This window comes from Dama dama, chromosome 8 (assembly GCF_033118175.1).
Source record: "Dama dama isolate Ldn47 chromosome 8, ASM3311817v1, whole genome shotgun sequence".
In the NCBI taxonomy this organism is placed as follows: Eukaryota; Metazoa; Chordata; class Mammalia; order Artiodactyla; family Cervidae; genus Dama; species Dama dama.
This window is the reverse complement of record NC_083688.1, coordinates 18040589-18061796: the sequence shown is the minus strand read 5'-3', so window position 1 is coordinate 18061796 and position 21208 is coordinate 18040589. Positions and strand designations below refer to the sequence as shown.

Genomic DNA, 21208 nt, shown 5'->3' with positions numbered 1-21208 from the left:
TTAGCAAGAATCAGAAGAAGCACATATCAATCAAATACAGCCACAAAAATGTCCTGGATATAAATAAAGGTTCACTATGAGATATACTCACTACTGAAGGAATCGGTATGCTCTTACACTTACTACCTCTTAGCAAGGAACAACTCCAACATAAATTTAATTTACTCACAATACAAAAACCTTGACTGGTAGAGGAAAATACAGATTCAATTCGATCGCAATTTGCCTCACTAGACCCTGTCATCATGTATGTTTTCAAGGCCTAGCTTGATGACTGTTACGAAAACGACAGGAAAAAAAACAAACTCAAGAGAATGTTTCCAGTTTCCGCAAGGTTCAACGAAACAGTGCAGAAATAAGTTACTTACCCATGCACAGAATAAGGCAAAGGCTAATTTCATTCGGGTTAGGAATAGTACATTTAACTAGTTTCTTTTTCACAGAACAAACATTTCAGACTTCTTTTTAAGTTAATGAGTATACTGTATTATAGTTCATACTACATGTGTTTCCTAACTCTACTCAAAAAGTCAGCACTCACACGTCAAATACAAACTTGTCCTTGATTAGACTTACTCTGTAACCACTACTGAAATCAATCTGGTTCATGAGAATATCTACTGTGGAAAGTACACACACTAGTCAAAGCCTACCGTTTAGAGAGCAGAAAGTACATGAAAACGTAGTCTATGGATTTCACAAATTCCGTTTTTAAAATATTTTTTTCAAACTAAAAGCTGCAGAAAATTAGTTCTTAAATAGTCTACCGAAAACTTTTGAGCAGCTAACATCTTAAATTTCTTAAGCTTTTCCTTTTCTTAAAAATATTTAAATGAATGTAGTAGCCCATCTTTTGGAAAAATAATCCCCCAAAAAGATTACAAATCTTTTGTTTTAATCAGTGTGACCAAGGGCTTGTCATCAGGGCTGTAATCCTCATAGGCGATGGGGGTCACATCATACATGGCAGGTCGGGATTTCTTTCCAAACCTGAAATTGCACAGAGAGAGGACTCTGGTTAGAGAAATAATGGCTTCTCGAGTCCTATTGAAGGTAAATGGTGATAATAACTTACATTCAAGAATCAAATGGAACTATAAAATACTCTAAGATATCCTCTCTAGCAAGTACAGACATTTAAGTCTTCCTGATCTTAATACTGAGTATAAATATTAGCCTTTGGCGTGGGAGGCAAAAAATGGATTTCACACAAGGTAGAGTCCAAATTAATATTGAAGCTTGTAGGTTAAATCTTGGGAAAGCAGTCAGGCGTGAGGGCTCTTCAATAGGTTTTGAGAAAACATGTATCGATTGGTCTTTTTCTTCTCAGACCCAGAGCGGTTTCGAGAGGTGAGTTTATTTTACATCCACTCTGATGCCTGGAATGTGGAATGGCTGGGTGGGCTTTCCTGACAGTGCAGACTATTCCCTGGGACTTGCAGGAGGGCTGATGAGGGCTCAGAGGCAACCTGAGGTCCCAAGACCAGGAGAAAGGGAGAGGGAGGAAATGATTTTCAATAATGAGGTGTTGGTCCAGGATCTGTGTGGGCCCCCCATCCCATCCCACCCACCTATCACTCCCCAATCCCCAAGGACACACAGGCCATTGTTTCTTTGAGCACAAAGCTATTGTCCCAACAGATTTGTGTGTATCAAACACCCCTTGATAGCAGGTCCGATGTGCAGAAGCCCAAGAGTGTCAAAATCCAATTTCAGGACCTCCCTCTAAACCAGTGTTGAAAATGGTGGTTATCAAAACAAAGTCAATTCAACTTCTGGGTGGTCTCTCCCCATTCAGGACCTCACCTTCCATAAAGGCCCCTGGAGGGCAATGGGATTTAAACAATCTTCCCCACTAGCCCACCAACCCTCCTCTCTTTTATAAACAGCATTTTTTTTTAACCGTTTCAAGTCCAATGAAGTCTATTAAAAAAGAAATTTTAAAGGAATCTCAAATTTTAAGAGGATTGCCAGGATGGGCCCCCAAGGATTTTTTGAGACTTGTTTACCATGGCTTTAAACCCATCTCTCCACCTTTCCTGTCTCTTCTTTTTATATCTTGGAAAATCTGTCTTCTCACGTACAGAGATGAGAAGTAGAATCAAGTGGGAAGTGAGAAAACATCGCATTCTTCATATGATCGTTTATTTTTAAACACTCATCCATCTTGTAATTCCAGTTCACTCAAGACTTACTGACCTTTAGGAGAGCAAAGGCACAAGCATGCTAGATGGGCACCGGGCATCGTACAAAAATAGAGAAATGGGGACTTCCTTGGTGGTCCAGTGGCTAAGATTCCATGCTCCCAATGTGGGTTCAATCCCTGGCTGGGGAACTAGATCCCACATGCTGCCTCTAAGAGTTTGCATGCCACAATGAAGATCCCGTGTGCCACAAGGAAGACACAACACAGCCAAATAAATAAATAAATATAAAATAAATATTTTTTAAAAAAGAGTTAAAGCATTTTGCCACTAAGAAACCACAGCTCTTGGAGGCAATATTAAAAAGGCTTCAAGAATATCATGCCTAAAAGGTTAGCCTCACTGAAGGTCTGGAGTTGTGTGGGCATAAGTGTGGGTTGGATTCCAGCCTGAGACGTGTTTATCTAAATTGACTGAGGTCTGCACAATCTGAGAACAGGAAAGGAGCAACAATGTCAAAGCCAATTGGCTCTTAACACTTTCTCTCAAGTCTGAACATTTCAGAGGCTACTTTATGGAGCAAGCATTTTGACAAGATATTTCTCATAAAATAGCTCAATATATCGGTAACAATATACCACTAATGATATTAATCTAATTAATTTTGAAAATCAGGAAATCCCAGTGTAAAGCTCACTGTATCCAAACATGGCAGCCATGGGACGGTTTCCTGCTGGGACTCCAGCAAGAGGGTCAGTGAATTATACATTGCCTATGAATCAACTGATTGGCCAAGAGGAAACATCTGAGCAACTTAATAGGTTGAATATAGGTTTACAATATCCGTTTTTGTTTTTTACGTGAGTCCAGTTTGAAGAATTAATCTGTTTCCTCCAAATCTAGAAAGTTCAATGCCTCCATGCTAGGCAATTCATCCACAAGCTATAGTTCAAAGGGCTGTGACCTTAAATTATTGTCATGGAGCTGGATACTGACAAGACAGGGTTGAGGTTGAGTGTTCCGGACCCACTGAGCATGAAGGCAGTTAAGAGCTGCCATGCATCCTTGCAGACAGGCCACGTCAACTGAAGGACAAGGAGGCACTGCTTTGGGTCTACATGGGAAGCTCGGCTGTGTGCATCAGTGCTAATGGGGTCACGAAATATAATGCTGGTACAAGGGTAACCTGGTTAAAGTACGACTAATGCCCCAGCACCACTGGAACTGGATTCCTTGCACTATGACCTAGTGAGCTGCTGAGAAGCCTCCTAATTCCTTAGATGAGACGCTGAGGCCTCCACCCAAAGCACAGTGTCCACCATATGGGGGCTAAGATGGCTTATAAAACACAGTAAAGAGAAATAGGACTCTCCTTCTGTCTCCCACACCTATCACAGTGGCGAATGCCAAACAAATGTGCATTCCTACTTGAATTTCCCATGCTAACAGCTTGGCATATTTCCTTTGTGTCTCAGAACTGGGTGGATGTTAAGGAATCAGCTAACGCCTATAGAATTCCATTTTAAACTGTCAGACATTAAACCAATGTCAGAGCTTGCCTATGTTATGGCAGGAGTTTTCATGCAACTGTTCTTTTTTAAGAACGATGCACTGTTTTTCCTTATCCTAAAGAGACATGTTAATTATTAAAAAAAATTTTGAAAAGGTAGAAGCCAAAGAAAATTACAGTGTAGGCCTAGGCTTAGCAAACTATAGTCTGCAAGCCAATAATAGCCTGCTGCTTATTTTTTAAAATAAAGTTTTATTGGAACACAGTTGTGCCCATTCATAATGCCTCTGGTACTTTCACAGAACAAAGACAGAGTTGGTCACAGAGACTAAAGGGCCCACAAAGTCTAAGATGTTTTACAGACCATTGATGAAGACTATAAGGATCACCCACGGTCCTCTCTCCCGAGGATTTAGCACTGTGTCTGGCAATGTTACCATTGTAGAAGCACTAACAGCAGTTGTGCAGTGTGGTATAAAGGTAACTGACACTCAAACATCACAGTTGGTGACCAGTCCTGTGTACCTTATTTTACTAAAGAAACAAAAGACACCAAAAGCAGTGTCGAAGGAGTCAAAGTATGTACATTCTTCTAGTTCATATTCACCTGGAAATCAATAGCTAGTCAGCACCTTGGAGAAGAGCAGGTGGATGTAGGCTTTAAAAAGGTCACATCGAGGGACTTCTCTGGCCGTCCAGTGGCAAAGACTCTGAGCTCCCAATGCAGGGGGATACAGGTTCGATCCCTAGTTAGGGAACTAGATCCTTTGTGTCCCAACTAAAGATGTCACATGTCACAGTTAAGACCCAGTACAGCCAAATGGGGCTTCCCAGGTGGCGCTAGTGGTAAAGAACCTGCTTGCCAATGCAGGAAATGTAAGAGACACTGGTTTGATCCCTGGGCTGGGAAGATCCCCTGAAGGAGGGCATGGAAACCACTCCAGTGTTCTTACCTGGAGAATCCCATGGACAGAGGAGCCTGGTGCACTACAGTTCAAAGGGTCGCAATGAGTCAGACATGACTGAAGTGACTTAGCATGCACGCAGCCCAATAAATATTAAAAAAAAAAAAAAAAAAGGCCCACATTTGGAGATGCTCTTTGAGAAAGAGCAACTTTGTCCTTTCCCAGCTCTCTGCTTTGCATCCTATAATCGGTGGTCAGCCTCCGAGTGTGACCTCAGATACAGAACTTGGAGAGTCATGACTTCCCTCCTGCATGTCTTTCCAGCCTGAGCATAAGCAAAGCAGCTGAGGAGCAGATGAGTCTTAGGGCAAGGTGGAGTAGTGGGGCATGGCTTCTCACCCCATCATCGGCACCAGCAGACTGACTGCTGAGGTCAGAATCACCAGACACTTCCTGGGGGAAAGGGGAACGCCACCAATGACCCAGACAGAGTTCGTCTTGCCCAGCTGCTGAGCTGCAGTCATTCCGAGCCAATGTCACCTCCAGCATAGTGGCAGGGAGACAGGCCGTGAAATAGACACATTAGCTATAGGCTGTTGCTCAAAACTAGGAACTGCAGAATACCAAAAGGCCTCTATTTTCGTCAGTGCCTTTCCAGGGTTTCCAGGAAAAGGGAGCAAAAGGGCCAACCTGCCAGAGACCCAGGTAGAGCCTCTGGGGAACCAGAGCCTCTGGAGAACTCCAGGCCATAGCTAAATAAATGTTTGGACGAGAATGTTCTCAGACACATGTGGGAAGGCATTGTAATAACGTCAAAGATTTGATCTGCAGCACTGGTGCATCCAGGAGCTTGTTGGTTAGGAATTCTGCAGCAAATATTTTTGATAAAAATCAGTACCAAATAAGAACCAGGTTTGTAAATGCTTTCAAGTTTCTCCTTTCCTTCCAAGAGTATTCAGTTAAATATCTTCCCAGTGGGCTGCACAAGCAGGAAGCCCAGAAGAATCTATCTTAACTTATCCCAGGGCTGAGATAGAATACTCTTCCTCTTGGACACAAAAGGACCTTAGCCAGAGATTCCTTTCAGGGGACGGGTCGGGGAGGGAATCTGATTTCCTTGGGTCTCCCAATACATCCCCATATAGAACCATGGATTCTTTCTGGGTGAACTAAACCCTTCTGGGAAGAATTCTGAGTCACAAAAGATTTTTTTCTAGTCTCTTCTTTTAGGACTTCCCAGGTGGTAAAGAACACACCTGCCAACACAGGAGACACAAGAGATGTGCATTCAATCTCTGGGTCAGGAGGATCCCCTGGAGACGAAATGGCTACCCACTCCAGTATTCTTGCCTGGAAAATTCCAAGGACAGAGGAGCCTGGCAGACTACAATCCATAGGGCCACAAAGAGTTGGATAAGACCGAGCAACTGAGCACAGTATCCATAGCCTCTTCTTTTTACATCTCATCCAACAATTTCAAGATACTCTAAATACTCCTGCAGGCTGGTACCACTGACTAAGCTGGTGCCCTGGGAAGAATCTATTTCAGACAGATCAAGACATCCTGTGCCAACCCCTCATCAAGAATCATCCATTCATTTCAGACCTTACATTTTAGTGAGGTCTACCACATGCCAGGACCCACTGGACATACAGTAATAAATCCCATTGCCCTTTGTGCAAGAGGAAAGATTAACTAAACAAGAAGAGATTTGCAAGGATTCACCTCAGGGTTTCCCGGAAGCTGTGTTGCTGACCCCTAAAATGGGGTCCATGACAAAGGCTGATCTGTGGAGCCTGCTGTGGAGGAGGATTGAATCCTCCTTTCTCTCTCAAAGTTACAGAAATGGGGATGGTGCTGCTCCTACAAAGAAGTTGTCTTTGGCTTTGGAACAGATGCTCTAAGTCCCCCAACTTCTCTCTTCCACCAGCTCTTTCCCCAGAACCCAGGTTCTGGGTTTTGTTTCCATTGTATTCATCCTAAGACCTGAGCCCTGGGTTTGGAGGTTTCCTTTTGAAGAAGGCTAACTTTCTGACTCCAGGAGTTGGTGATGGACAGAGAGGCCCGGCGTTCTGTAGTCCATGGGGTCGCAAACAGTCGGACACGACTGAGCGACTGAACTGCACTGAACTGAACCTTCTGACCCTCTGAACTGTTCCATTCAGACAGAATTTGGATCTGCTTGTTCCTTGAACAATATCGGTCACAACATCCCAACAAAGATAATACAGGTAATAGATCCCTGGAGGTCCAATCTTAAGGCATCGAACTCAGCCCTCTTTTTGCTATAGCACATTGACTTTCTGATTCAGGTGCTTTAGATTGTTCTACCAATTAAAGGAAAAGATGGTGTTTTTAACATTCAATATCACTATCATTTTGATAGTAAATATTCCTGACCAAAATCAACAAAATTAGATTAGTTGATTTTTTTCCCATGTTGTAATACACTGGAGAAGTAAATGTGGCATTATCTGTTTATACAATCCTTTACTATTTATAATTTGATTGCCATAACTCTTTAAGGAGGTAGTTCTCCCTTCCTACAGTTGAAGGAACTGTATTTGTGGAAGGCTGAATCATCTACCTAAACTATAATCAAGTAATGGAGCAGTTGGGTTTAATGTCAGATGTCTGACACCCTGACTCAGGCTATTTCTATACCACACTAACTCCTGTCTCTCCAGGAATCTTTCCCCCAGGAGAAGACACTATTTTATACAATATGAACTCTAACAACAGAATGACTGCTGCATGACTTTATTTAACTATATCAGATGTGATCGTTTATAGTCACACTGCTTGAAGAACAACACAGCTAAACACATTTCAAAAAGAAACCATCAAAACCTGTTTCATACACGGTGACAAAGAGTCAAGTGTTTATAGCAGAGATAAACACAAATTAAACAAATGAATGTATTCAATGAAAACAGAAAGTTAGCAGCAAATTAAAGGGGTTTGTTTATAAAGCAGTCTAATTATCTGGTCCCCCATTACTACCTTGAATCTAGCTTTTTCTTTGACATCCCCCTTGCAGATGTGACGTCCTGGGCATAATATAACCCTGGTTCCCAGCTTGCTGCCTCCCGCCACTCACCTGGCATGCCGGATGGAGGCGATGGCGTTGCTGAACTCGCTATCGATGCTGCGGCAGTTGTAGAACTCCTCGTAAGCCGGCCGGGCAGAGCCCTGGTACTCAATGCGGCTGATGCGGCAAATCCCCACAATCAAGATGATGAGCATCAGGATGAAGGCGACGCAGAGGGCGCCGATGATGATGTAGAGAGAGTGCCGAGGCATGTTGGTTAGACTCTCTGCCATGTGCCCGGACTTCCACTGGAGGTCTGAAGGTGAGAACAAGCAAATGTCTGGGTATCAGCTGGGTCCTTTTGAAGGGGAAAGACTTCCCCGTCCTCACACCAGGAACATAAAATATAAGAGCTGTCCAAACTGCAAAAGATTATTTTCTATGGATAATCCAGATGGCAACCCACTCTAGTATTCTTGCCTGGGAAACCCCATGGACAGAGGAGCCTGGTGGGCTACAGGATATATATTAATATCCTTAATATATAAAGACCTCTTACAAATCCTTAAGAAAAACCAGGAATATGCCATAGAAAAATGGGTAAAGAATATAAAAAGGAATTCGCCAACTGCTTGGCTTCATAACTTTTTTTAACTATGCAAGTCCTATATCAGTTCCCAAATATTATTTTAAAATTTTGATAACCACAGTAGACAAGGGTGCAGAAATAGGGACTGTGTGAACTGATACACAACCCCTGTGTGGACAACATGGGGTATCCTTTGACCCAGAAATTCCAGTTTTCAGAATTTTTGCTGAGAAAATGGTCTTATAAATGTATAAAAGCCCTGTGTACAAAGATGTTCATCTCAGAAGCATAGTTTTCAAATGTTAGATCATCAACTATCACACATCTAGAAAATAAGTTCAGAAAATAAGCACAGACCAAGATATATTCCCTGCTCAATGTTAATATATGTTCATATTTTACCTTCTTTGCTTTAAATGTTTACATTTTTTCAAAAAGAAATGAAATGTTACCAATAAAATTGGTAATTGCTGAAACTCTAAAAACATTGTTATCTTAGTGATTTAAAAAAATTTTTGAATGAGGCTTGAAACTTCTAATCCAATTCTGAGAATATAAAAAAAATACCATGCTGCTAAAAAAAAAAAAAAACATGAAATTAACAAATGATACAGTATTATTAACTAATATATAGATTTTGTTCAAATTCCACAAAATTTATGCTAGTGTCCATTATTTGTTTTCATCTCTTATTCAAGACTCCATGTTGCATTTAATCCCACTGAGCAACTTCAGCTGCATGCAACAAATTCTGGTAAATTCTCTTTTCATTTTTACTCTATTACAAATATTTTCTAATTTTCCTTGTGATGACTTCTTAGATACACCCAACATTTAAAAGTGGACATTTAATTTACAAATACATGGGATTCTGTCCCGTTTCCATAGTGTAGTGGTTATCACGTTCGCCTCAAAAATACATGGGATTCTATTTAAAGCATCTTTAATATTAATTTCTCCTTTTGATACTAATTTTTCATTTAAATGCTTTCTTCTCTGCAATCACCCTCTGTGCTTTTTTTCAGTCTAACTTTATTGAGGCTTTCAATGACTAAGTAGAAGATCTCTACATCACACTGCACTTAAAAATATGTGGGTTATTTTCAAATATCTTTTGATACTGATTTCTAACATAAATCCATAGTGATAAGAGACTCTGGATGATTTCAATACCTTTAGACCATGACATTTCCGCACCTTGTGTTATCTCTGGATATGCTTTAGTGTCTTCTAGTTTATAGTCTAGGGCTTCCCAGGTGGTGCTAGTGGTAAAGAACCTGCCTGCCAATGGAGGAGATGTAATAGACCCAGGTTTGATCTCTGGGTTGGAAAGATCCCCTGGAAGAGGAAATGGCAACCAACTCCAGTATCCTTGCCTGGAGAATCCCATGGACAGAGGAGCCTGGCAGGGTACAGCCCATAGGGTCGCAGAGAGTCGGACACGACTGAGTTGATTTCACACACACGCACACACGCAGTTTACAGTCTATGGGAACCTGAATAGAATTTGTATCCTACCATTGTGTGAAAACTGTATAAATATTAATTAGGTTGAATTGGTTCACAGTGCTTTGCAGGCCTACTATGTTCTTCTGCTTCTCTGTATAGTCATTCTATTAATTTTGAGAGTTTGATATTGAAACTCCAACTAAAAATCTTAATTTATCTACTTAAAAATAATTTTAATATATAGTGGAACTATATATAACCTTGTCCTGTATTTTCCAACTCTCCTGTAAATGTGTTATCATACTTTCATAATTAAAAAAAATAAAAAATTTAAAAAGATATTACAGATATAGCTAGAGTTCCTCAACCCCACATTCTCTCTCCACCCCATCAACACAATTCATAAACACAATTCATAAACATGGAAAAATAGGAAACAACCGAAATATTCAGCTCTTAGTGAGATGATTTTACTGCTGTTGTTGTTTAGTCCCTCAGTCGTATCTCACTCTTTGTGACCCCATGGACTGTAGCCCATCTGCCTCCTTTGTCCAGGGGATTTCCCGGGCAAAAATACGGGAGAGGGTTGCCATTTCCTTCTCCAAGGGATCTTCCTGACCCAGGGATCAAACCCACGTCTCCTGCACTGCAGATGGATTCTTTACTGCTGAGCCATCTCAGAAGCCCTGGTGAGATGGAGAGCCACTCATCAAGTAGCAAAAGGATAAAAAAAGATTACCAAACAGAACCTAGTGGTATACTACAATCACATATGAGCTTCCAAAAGTGAAGTCGCTCAGTTGTGTCCAACTCTCTGCAACCCCATGGACTGTAGCCTACCAGGCTCCTCTGTCCATGGGATTTTCCAGGCAAGAATACTGGAGTGGGTTGCCATTTCCTTCTCCTGGAGATCTTCCCAACCCAGGGATTGAATCAGAGTCTCCCGCATTATAGGCAGACGCTTTACCATCTGAGTGACCAGGGAAGTTTCAGATGAGCTTCCAACGTCTATCTATATACTGAAAAGCTCAGGATGGAGCAATGATAATGATAAACCTATGTTATTTTCTTACTACACTAAGCTTTTTGAAAACATCTCATTTGATCAGCACAACCACCAGAAAATATATCATTCTTTCTCCCCATTTCTATAGACAAAGCTGAGAAACTGACACCACTTCCTGGGTGAGAGTGTTGACTGTAACTCCAGGTCCAACTTCTTAGCCTCTGCCTCACACAGCAGGGTGCTAACAACAGTGATCTCTGAAAAGCATGATTACATGTGATTTTTACCTTCTTTATATGCCTCAGTCTTCTTCAGCTTTTTTAAAAAAAGAATATAGTCTCTTTATAATAAAAAATAAGTGATAAGTCAATTGAAGAAAACACCCATGAGATTATCTTCTTGCATAACTAGTGGATGGCGTGTGAGCTTTGGGATCACACTAACCTTGCTTTCATTGCAGTTGTAGTATTTTTGAAAATTTTTACTTATTTATTATTTTGGTTGCACTGGGTCTTTATTGCTGGATGTGGGCTTTCTCTAGTTGCAATGAATGGGGACTACTCTCTAGTTGCCTTGTGAGGGCTTCTCATTGGAGGGCTTTTCATTACAGTGGCTTCTCTTGCTGCAGAGCATGGGTTCCAGGGTGTGCGCGCTTCAGTAGTTGTGACATGCAGGCCCTAGAGCTGCAGCTGGGTAGTTGTGGCTCACATGCTTATTAATTGCTCTGAGGCACGTGGGATCTTCGCAGACTAGGGATTGAACCCATGTCTCCAGCATTGGCATGTGGATTCTTAACCACTGGACCACCAGGAAAAGTCCCCACCTGCAACACCGGCTTGACCTCCCTGAGCGTCAGTTTCTTCATTTATAAGACAACAATTATAACATATACCCCCTATGGACATGTTGGGAGCACAAGTTAGAAAACATGTAAAGAAGAAAAAGTCCACTGCCAGGCACGTAATGGGTGGTGGTGGTCCCGGTGGTGGCGGACAAAGGAAGGGTACAGAGGAGGAAGATGGTGTCCTCAGGGCACACTCTGAGCTGAAGATTACTGAGCACTGCCCTGTGCCCACTCAAAAAACACCAACCTGGACGGGTAAGAAAAAAGTAGATGGATGGGACATAGTCTCTGTGTCTGGTACAGGTCAACAGTGTCAAATTATGTCCTGTTTACAGACCTGCAAACAAATGGAATGATACAGATACTGTGATCAGGATTTGAAAGGAAGTCACGAAGGTGAAAAAGGGCTAGGTTAAGACCAAACAGAAGCTAAACTTCCATGGGAAAGGGGTTGTCTTCTCTACTTGACCCACTCTACCACCTCCACCATCACCTTCTCCAGGCCATCACTTCCACATTAGGACTCTGGGTGTCTGGAAATCAGATTCAAGGTATGGGTGAAAATAGGTCTGTCTTCCTGTGAATGGCAACCCCCTCTAGTATTCTTGCTTGGAAAATCCCATGGACAGAGGAGCCTGTCAGGCTACAGTCCACGGGGTCGCAAAGAGTTGGACACAAGTGAGTGACTTCACTTTACACTTTACTTCTTGTGAAATCCTCAGGCCTCTTTCCACTGTTCTCTTTTAGGTGAAAGTATTTGTGACCTCTGAATCCTCATACTCTCATCCCAGGGACATCTTCAGGGACACTGGAGTCTCAGAATCAGCTATTCTTTCCCTTGAAAAGTTACAACCTTCAGAAGAGCACAAGTAAACAGCCAAACAAGGATCCGAGTGTGCAGACCATTTTCCAAGAAGCCTAATGGGAAACTGACCCATGCCCTGAGCCTGCATGGTTCCTGAGAGCTTGAGAAGACTGGGGCGAATGAAGTGACTTCTGAGTTTGTGTCCAGACCGTCTGGCTCCTAGTTTTTCACCACAGCCCTTGAAGACTGGTTTTGCCATTTGAGTCTGCCTGCCCCAAGCTCACACAGCCCATGGAGCAAGAAGACTGCCCGTTCGTGCATTCACCATGCTGTGTGAGCCAACTCACACACAGGCAGACAGAAAAGGACATAAATCACTGCGAATAAATGCTCGCAATAGAAGAGAGGAGGTGTTTTGTGAAACCAAGACTCGAGCCCGACTGGCAGCCGTTTCATTTGGCAATACCTGGTGCACATGGAGAGAGACAAGTCATCGTTCTGGCTGAAAAGGAACATGACTCACTTGATTTCCAAGTATTTCAACATTCTCTGAAAAATTCAGTTGTAGGCTGGAGTCCAGGGCTCATGGAGTGTGCTATAACACTCACTGAGCATCATCACAAGGGCATCCAATACTGTTTCTACTCCAGCTTGGTGGAGCGCTCAGATCTGATTGCTATGGCTGCCACAGGAATTCTTGATGCACACCTTCATGAAAATAGCTTTCACATCACACTGACGGCGTACACACAGCCAGTGCACAATTGCACAGGGCCACTCTCGCAGAAAAACAAACAACTGTGCTAGATTATATGCTGGGCTCACTGCCCCAGGCCTGATGAGCTGTCTAAACCGTTTGTATTTCTGACCATCTGTTCTATTTCCCCAAACTCTGAATTCCAAGCTGTTTAGACTGTCGAAAAAAACTTCTCCAGATTTCTCCTGAAACCTCTGTTTCTCCCCCTCTGCCTTTTCTCCTTGCTCTTTCCACCTTAAACTGTCATCTGAAACTTGTCTGATAAGTGAATATGGCTGCTTTGCACAGTAATCGGTTGGTAGCCAGGCTGGATCTGAATAAATCCAACATTTGGTCTGCGAGGCAGAGGATATATCAGCAGCAGGTGGCTGCAGCTGCCACTCCCAGATCGCTGCGCCACATCCCAGGAGTCCAGCGGCAGGAATCATTTACTGTGTCAGCTACTGCAGAGATCAGGGAAGATCCATGCACCAGAACACACTGGACGGCTTGACCTCACCAGCCCGGGCAGTTACATGACCAGGAACGCACACACAAGCTATTCAGGGAAAATGTCACACTCCTGGGTCTCAGGGAGCATCTGCATTTCAGCACAAACTCAATTTGCTTGAGGTTTGTTATTTTCTCAAGTGCTGTCACCTTTAAGATTTCAATGGGTCCTAAAATAGGAGCTACATTGGGGCTGGACTCATAGCCTCTGCTCAAGGTAAAAACACAGTCAGCCACCATGCTGACCCACTGACCATCTCTCCTCCACCAAAAAGAGACCTTGATTGATTGGTAAATTTAATTCTAAAATACATCTCCTGTATCTGTGTTTCTTTCACTTACCTGGGTGAATCTAGTCAGATTATTTAATTTGTCCACCTCTGTATTTAAAACCCCTTCATGGATCACAGCCTTGTCATGGCGAAGAGGCTTGTCTAACTCAATGAAGCTATGAGCCATGCCGTGCAGGGTCACTCAAGACGGATGGGCCACAGTGAAGAGTTCTAACAAAACGTGGTCCACTGGAGGAGGGAATGGTAAACCACTCCAGTATTCCTGCTGCAAGAACTCCATGAACAGTATGAAAAGGCAAAAAGATATGACACCAGAAGATGAGCCCCCCAGGTTGGAAGGTGTCCAATATGCTACTGGGGGAGAGGGGAGGGCAATTACTAATAGCTCCAGAAGGAATGAAGAGTCTGGGCCAAAATGGAAACAATGCTCAATTGTGGATGCATCTGGTGGTGAAATTGAAGTCCGACATTGTAAAGAACAATACTGCATGGGAACCGGGAATGTGAGGTCCATGAATCAAGGTAAATTGTATGTGGTCAAGAAGGAGATGCCCTGGAGAAGGAAACAGCAGCCCACTCCAGTATTCTGGCCTGGAGAATCCCACAAACAGAGGAGCGTAGTAGGCTGCAGTCCATGGGGTAGCAAAGAGTCAGACACGACTGAGCTACTAATCACAAGAAGGAGATGGCAAGAGTGAACATCGACATCTTAGGAAAACAATGAACTAAAATGGACTGGAATGGGTGAATTTAATTCAGATGACCATTGTATCTACTACTGTGGGCAAGAATCCCTTAGAAGAAATGCTGTAGCCCTCATAGTCAACAAAAGAGTCCGAAAAGCAGTATTTGGGTACAATCTCAAAATAAACAGAATGATCTCGGTTACTTCCCAAGGCAAAGCATTCAACATTACAATAATCCAACTCTATGCCCCAATCATACTTTGAAAAAGTTTGAAAGCGAGTAAAATTGTGTTTTAGGTAGATATCACTTAGATAGCTAGAGAATTTTGGAACCATCTATTGCCTAGAATAACTGTGAGGAGGGATTTCAAATTTATGTTTTCTGTAGCTAAAAGTTAGCTTGACAACCAAAGCAGTCAATGAGACTGGGAAAAGTGAACACCCTTGTTAACCTTCAGAAGAGGCAGGAGGGGAGGGAACAGAAGGCAGCGCTTGAATCCCTCATAGTGATCCCATTACTGAAGAAGTATCAGTAAGCAACTACTATGTACTATGTATGAATTGAGGCTGAAGCTCCCATACTTTAGCCACCTGATGCAAAGAGCCAGCTCATTGGAAGAGACCCTGATGCTGGGAAAGATTGAGGGCAAGAGGAGACGGGGCAGGCAGACAATGAGATAGTTAAACAGCATCACTGACTCAATGGTCATGAGTTTGAGCAAACTCCGGGAGACGGTGAAGAACAGGAAAGCCTGGCATGATGCAATCCATAGGGTCACAAAGAGTCAGACACAACTAAAAGACTGAACAACAACATCATGTACTATGTCCTAAGTCTCACACTAGATGCCTGGGATAAGGAGCAAGGGAAAACTTAGAGAATAGTGTGCACATGGGTCCCCTAGTCTTTTCGGAGATGTGGAAGTGCAAGCATGCTAAGCCCTGAGGGACCAAGGCGACAGTGCCTCGGGAGGAGACAAAAGCTGTGCCATCTAACTGGGGAATGAGGAGAGCTTTCATGATGGGGTCCACAGCAAGCAGGGCTCTAAGGGGGAGCACATATTAGCCGGGGATGGAGGGAGAGAAGGGAAGGCTGACCCAGGCAAAGACCTGGGAGGTGTGGCGAGCAGAGTGAGGGGTTGGAAGGGGGACAGGGTGGCTGCTTGCATCCGGGTAGCGAGCCGGAGAGTGGCCGAGTGAGGGGGGGGCCGCTCCCCTTAGTGCAGGGGCAGTCCTACAGCTTCCAACAGGCTATAGCATGGCCTTTGGTCTTTAGTCGTTAATGTACTTTAATAGCAGCTTGGTGTGGAAACAGTGGTGGGAAGGAGGATCTGAGGGTTCAGATTTGCATCTTTGGAAAGATGCCCCTGACATTTAAAACCATGAAGATGAACTGGAGGACATTCTGCTGAGTGAAACAAACTAGACACGGAAAGATAAATACTGTATGATGTCAGTTACATGCGCAACATAAAGAAAAAAAAAAAACCCACAGTGGAATGGTAGTTACTAGAGGCTGGAGTGGGGGATGGGTGACGGAAGGAAGGAACTAAAAAAGGGAGAAAGGAAGAAAACAAGAAGGAAGGTAGGTAGTTGACTGCCAGGGGCTGGGGGAGGAAGTATGGGCAGTTACTGTTTTGCAAGATGAAAAGAGTTCTGAAGAAAGATGATGGTGATGGTTGCAAACCACATCTAGCCACAATTGCTCCCCAGAGGTCAGTGGTGTTCAGAGTATTTAATAAAGTAATTATGGATTAAGTGGGATTTGCAAATCAACCTCAGACCCCAACACCATTGCTGCCAAGAGGAGAAGTTTTATTTGCAAAGAGTCAATTTATAAATAAATGCTCGTGAAAAATTCGAGGACCCCTTCATTTGACTATTCCATTTTTGAGAATTTCTCCTACTGATATTCTGATATTCTCACACAAGTAAATGCATACATAAGAATTTTCACTCTACTATTCTTTTTAATACCAAAAACCTGAAAATAAGTTATTTGTTGATCAACAGGGGTCTTATTTAAGAAATTGAAACATTGTGTGATGTTAAAAATTGAGGAAGATCTGTACTAAGTCAACATGGGTAAGCATTCAAGATATATTAAGGATAAATGCAAGATGCTGGACACTGTGTATGAAAGTGAAAGTGTTAGTTGCTCAGTCCTGTCTGACTCTCTGCAACCCAATGGACTGTAGCCCACCAGGCTCCCCTGTCCATGGAATTCTCCAGGCAAGAAGACTGGAGTGGGTTGTCACTTCCTTCTCCAGGGGAACTTTCTGACCCAGGGATCGAACCCAGGTCTTCTGCATTTCAGGCATACTCTTTACCATCTGAGCTACCATAAAATGGGATTTATATAGTGACTAAAATCATCTGAAAGAATCCATAATAAATGGGTAACACTTGTTACCTTTGGGGAGTGAAGTGAGAGGTGTATTGATGGGGAGGAAGATTAATTCATTTTATTTTGACTTCTTATTGAAGTATGGTTGATTCTCAATGTTGCGCTAGTTCTAGGTATACAGACCGTGAACAGGCTCCTCTGTCCATGGGATTTCCCAGGCAAGAATACTGGAGGGAATTGTCATTTCCTTTGCTGGGGGATCTTCGAAACCCAGGGATTGAACCCACACCTCCTCCACTGGCAGGTAGATTCTTCAGCTACTAGGGGAGTGTATATATTGTGTATATATGTTAATCCTAAATCAGGTTTTTGTTTTTTTTTTAAGAATCCTAGTTTATATAAAAACCAAAGAACTGAATCTATTTGTACAATAAAGACTACTCATCTCACTGTTTGATGGGTTTCTCCAACCATTATTAAATTCCATGCATTCGGGGAAGAGGAAGCCCCAGACAGCCAACCTTGCTCCTTGCCTGGGCTCCTGGAGCTGCCTGAGCGAAGTCTTATACAGCAACTGCCATCACATATGAGGATCGACCCTTGGATAATGAGATCCTGAAGACAAGGGCTGCTTCATTAACCTTTATATTCTGGGCACTATGCATGACTGAACACCAACAACAATGCTTGACACCTGACAATAGGAGGCCCTGGATTATTCACTGAAAGCATGCATCCAAGATAACCTGTTCCGCTACTTCTCAACCGCAGAATGTTATTAATTCAGTGGCTTAAGAATAGATTCAACTGCTCAATATACATTGTTGTTGTTGTTCAGTCACTAAGTCGTGTCCAACTCTTTGCAACCCCATGGACTGCAGCACTCCAGGCTTCTCTGTTCTTCACTATCTCCTGGAGTTTACTCAAATTCATTTCCATTGAGTTGGTGATACTGTCCAACCATCTCATCCTCTGCTGCCTTCTCCTTTTGCCTTCAACCTTTCCCAGAATCAGGGTCTTTTCCAATGAGTTGGATCTTTGCATCAAGTGGCCAAAGTATTGGAACTTCAGCTTTAGCATCAGTCCTTCCAATGAATATTCAGGGTTGATTTCCTTTAGGATTGACTCAGTGTATAGAACTGGCTGATTCTCAATCAGCAGGACTGTCTGTAAGTCTAACAGAACCATTGTTCTCCTTCTGAGCATTCCTGTTGAGATTTACCAACCTGACCTTGTATCTTGCAGGCACCCTCCTCCTGGTTCCCAGCCAATTCAGAAAATCACAGATATTCCAGGTTAGAAAGAAACTCAGAGACCATGGGTCCCATGGCTCACAGAGGACTACAGAACTCATATCATCTCTGCCTACTCATGGCCCAAACTTTCCTTTCATTCCTGGCCCTTAGATCTGTTCTTTTGATTCAGGTCCATTTATCTTGGCACTGGTCACCAGCTCCACCTGTGTGTCATCACGAATCTTACACATTCATTCTCCCTTCTTACAGTCAGGTCATGGATGGAAGCAACCCACACTGGGACCCGACAGAGCCTTATCTGTGATAACATTTATTTTTAACACCTTTGACTGAATGGAGAGGTGCAAGTGAGATCATCGAATGGAAAGCGCTATTCTGGGAGAACAGGGAAGCCAGTGTGTACTGGGATGTGCCCAACACATCCACACACTCAGAGTGGCCTCTGCCCTGGGCATATATCCTCTGAAAACATGATTGTCAAAGGCAAGTCCTCACCAGCTGGCTCAAGGTATAAGAGCTACAGCAGCATAGAAAGAAAGAGAAAAGGCAATTAGCATCTGTTTAGTGTCTACTGCTGCAGAGCAGAGATCTGCACAAAGGATCCTTAATCTTAATCCTCCCAGCAACTTTTCTATCACCATTTTACAAGTGAGAAAGATGAGGGTGAGATATAATTATTTGTCCAGGTCACAGAGCTAGAATATGATGTCACTAGAACATGAGATCAACTTTCATCCTGATTATTCCATCCATGTTTATCTTTTGCCTATAATATCATCACCAGAAAGAAGTAAAATTTAGATTTTTTTAAAAATAATGATATGATTATACTTCAAAACTTCTCAAGGGCATCCTTTGTGTTTCTGAGTTCTTATCCATACTCTCCTCTCCTATATATTTATTTTCACAACTAGAAATTTTAAATTATACATAGATCTGCCATGTGGCATGAAATTTGTCATTTCACAGAATTACCAAATTTTAGAATGAAAATGGGCCTCACTTTCATAAGTACTCTGAATAAGTACTTATGTACTTATCAGTACTGAATAAGTACTCTGAGGCTCAGCACAACTAACACAAGAAGCGCCACCGCCAGGGCAAGAACCATGGGCCTGTTGGCCCAAATGTAGGGTCCTTTCTTTCAGTAGATCTCACCAGACAGGACTTAATCATCCCTGACCTACTTTAGTCTTAATATCCTTCATTGAATCATAGCCCTTAGCATTTGTACCACTGGAATCTCTCCTTCCCTTTCTTCAACAACAGAAAGTTTCTCACCTACTGTGACCAAGCATCCCTAAGACCATTCTGTATATGGGTATTCTAAAAGATTGATGATGAGTATTTGAAAAGATTGAAGGGGGAGTCCTAAAAAGAATTCATTTCTTCCTCTGTCAAGCCCCGAGCCAAGATGAGAGACAAAGAATGAGTAGATAGGAATGCAAATACTTTTACCGGTCAAGTTGATGCTGAAGCATATGGTCTATATTTGTGGATAAAAAGGTTTCCGGATGCTGACCACACCCCTCTTCAGACACACACTAAGAATTAGCACACAAGCCCGTGCTGGACCAGCAGTGAGGGGTCTGTTCTGGAAACACTGCAACCTGGAGGAGAAGCGGCAGCAGGCAGGCCAGCCCGCGAGGGAGACTGACAAACAGGTCTACATAGCTGCCTCTTTCCAAACTCACAAAGCAGAGTTCTCTGCCTGATGAAGAAGAGGCGAGAAGGCCCCGGAGAAACATGCAAACTCAACTGCCCTGCTTAATTTAAATGAGAAGAAAAACACCATTCAAAGTTGAGTTTTTAGCGATTGACAAAACAACAACCCAATTCCAGTGCAGTTCTCATTTTCACCTCCATCCTAGTAGCTACCTGACTTTCTTATTAACATACATAGTCCTGATTCTGACACTGTTGAACTTCTGTGAGTCCATCTGTAGAGAACACCTCGCTCTAAGCAGCTCAAAATGTTTTTCAGGTTTTGTGTGATACCCTTCCTCCCTGGACTTCTCTCCGGGCAACTGATGGAACCTAATACACTTGAAGACACAAATGCGAAGTGAATTTACGTTCTGTGTGTGTGTGTGTGTGTGTGTGTGTGTGTGTGTGTGTGTGTGTGTGTGTGTTTAATTTATGCTTTCAACACAAAGATTCTCTTTTTGGATCAGATTCTAATGCTTCTCTGCTTAAGCACATTTTTGGCTGTCTTGCAGCCGTGAACTCGGGATGACATCGGCGCATTCTCATCCCGGTGGGAAGGCTGGGTTCAGGCTCAGAAAGGAGGGGAAGCAGCAGAAAGCAGTGAGCAAAAATATTCAATCGGGACCTGGGAGGCACAGGGGGCTCAGGGTAACGCTCTGGGCCTCACTGGCTCTTCTAAGAGTGACGTGGGGCTGGCTGGACACAGTCAGCCTCTTCTGCTCATTGAATGAAAATGGAACGGAAAACCAAAGGGGCGGAGCTGCAGGAATACTCACGGATTTCACAGTTTGCGCCTACCCAGCCATGTGGGCAGTGGCAGGTGTAACCATTGGGCTGGTCCAGGCAGGTGCCGGCGTGATGGCAGGGGTTACTGTCACATTCATTGATGTCGATGTCGCACTCTTCCCCTAAGGAGATAAAGCAAAGCAGCAGTGAGCCAGCTAGCTGCCCCAGTGGCTCTGACCCCCGTCACTTCTCTGGTGAGATCAGCAAAGATCTTTGGCTAGGCTCATGCTCTCCATGGACTTTCCAAGGGGCGCTAGTGGTAAAGAATCCGCCTGCCAATGCAGGAGATATAAGAGATGTGGGTTTGATCCCTCGCTTGGGAAGATCCCCTGGAGGAGGGCAGGGCAACCCACTCCAGTATTTTTGCCTGGAGAATCCCATGGACAGAAGAGCCTGGTGGGCTACGGTTCATAGTGCCGCACAGAGTTGGACACGACTGATGTGACTGCGCACACATGCTCGCCTGCATTGCAGCCCAACCAGCTGTTTGCATAAAGGGCAGAAGTCTCCCAGAATTCCAGACAAGACATCCTTTATTCCAGTAAAACTTAAAAGAAATCGTGCCGGTAAAAAGAGTCTCCTTTAATCTATCAAATTCGTGAT

The 21208-nt window shown here is 43.2% G+C and overlaps 1 protein-coding gene across 1 annotated transcript in view; it reads right to left on the bottom strand.

The window, feature by feature from the left end:
• Window positions 1–11: 11 nt before the first annotated feature.
• The window catches only part of DNER (delta/notch like EGF repeat containing), a 382981-nt gene continuing 361784 nt past the window's right edge, over window positions 12–21208 (bottom strand). The window contains exons 11-13 of the mRNA XM_061147964.1: window positions 20596–20727; window positions 7661–7907; window positions 12–990 (exon numbers count right to left, since the gene is read on the bottom strand). Coding sequence (XP_061003947.1) covers window positions 879–990; window positions 7661–7907; window positions 20596–20727 — 491 coding nt within the window. The 3' untranslated portion in view covers window positions 12–878. The remainder of the gene's footprint in view (window positions 991–7660; window positions 7908–20595; window positions 20728–21208) is intronic.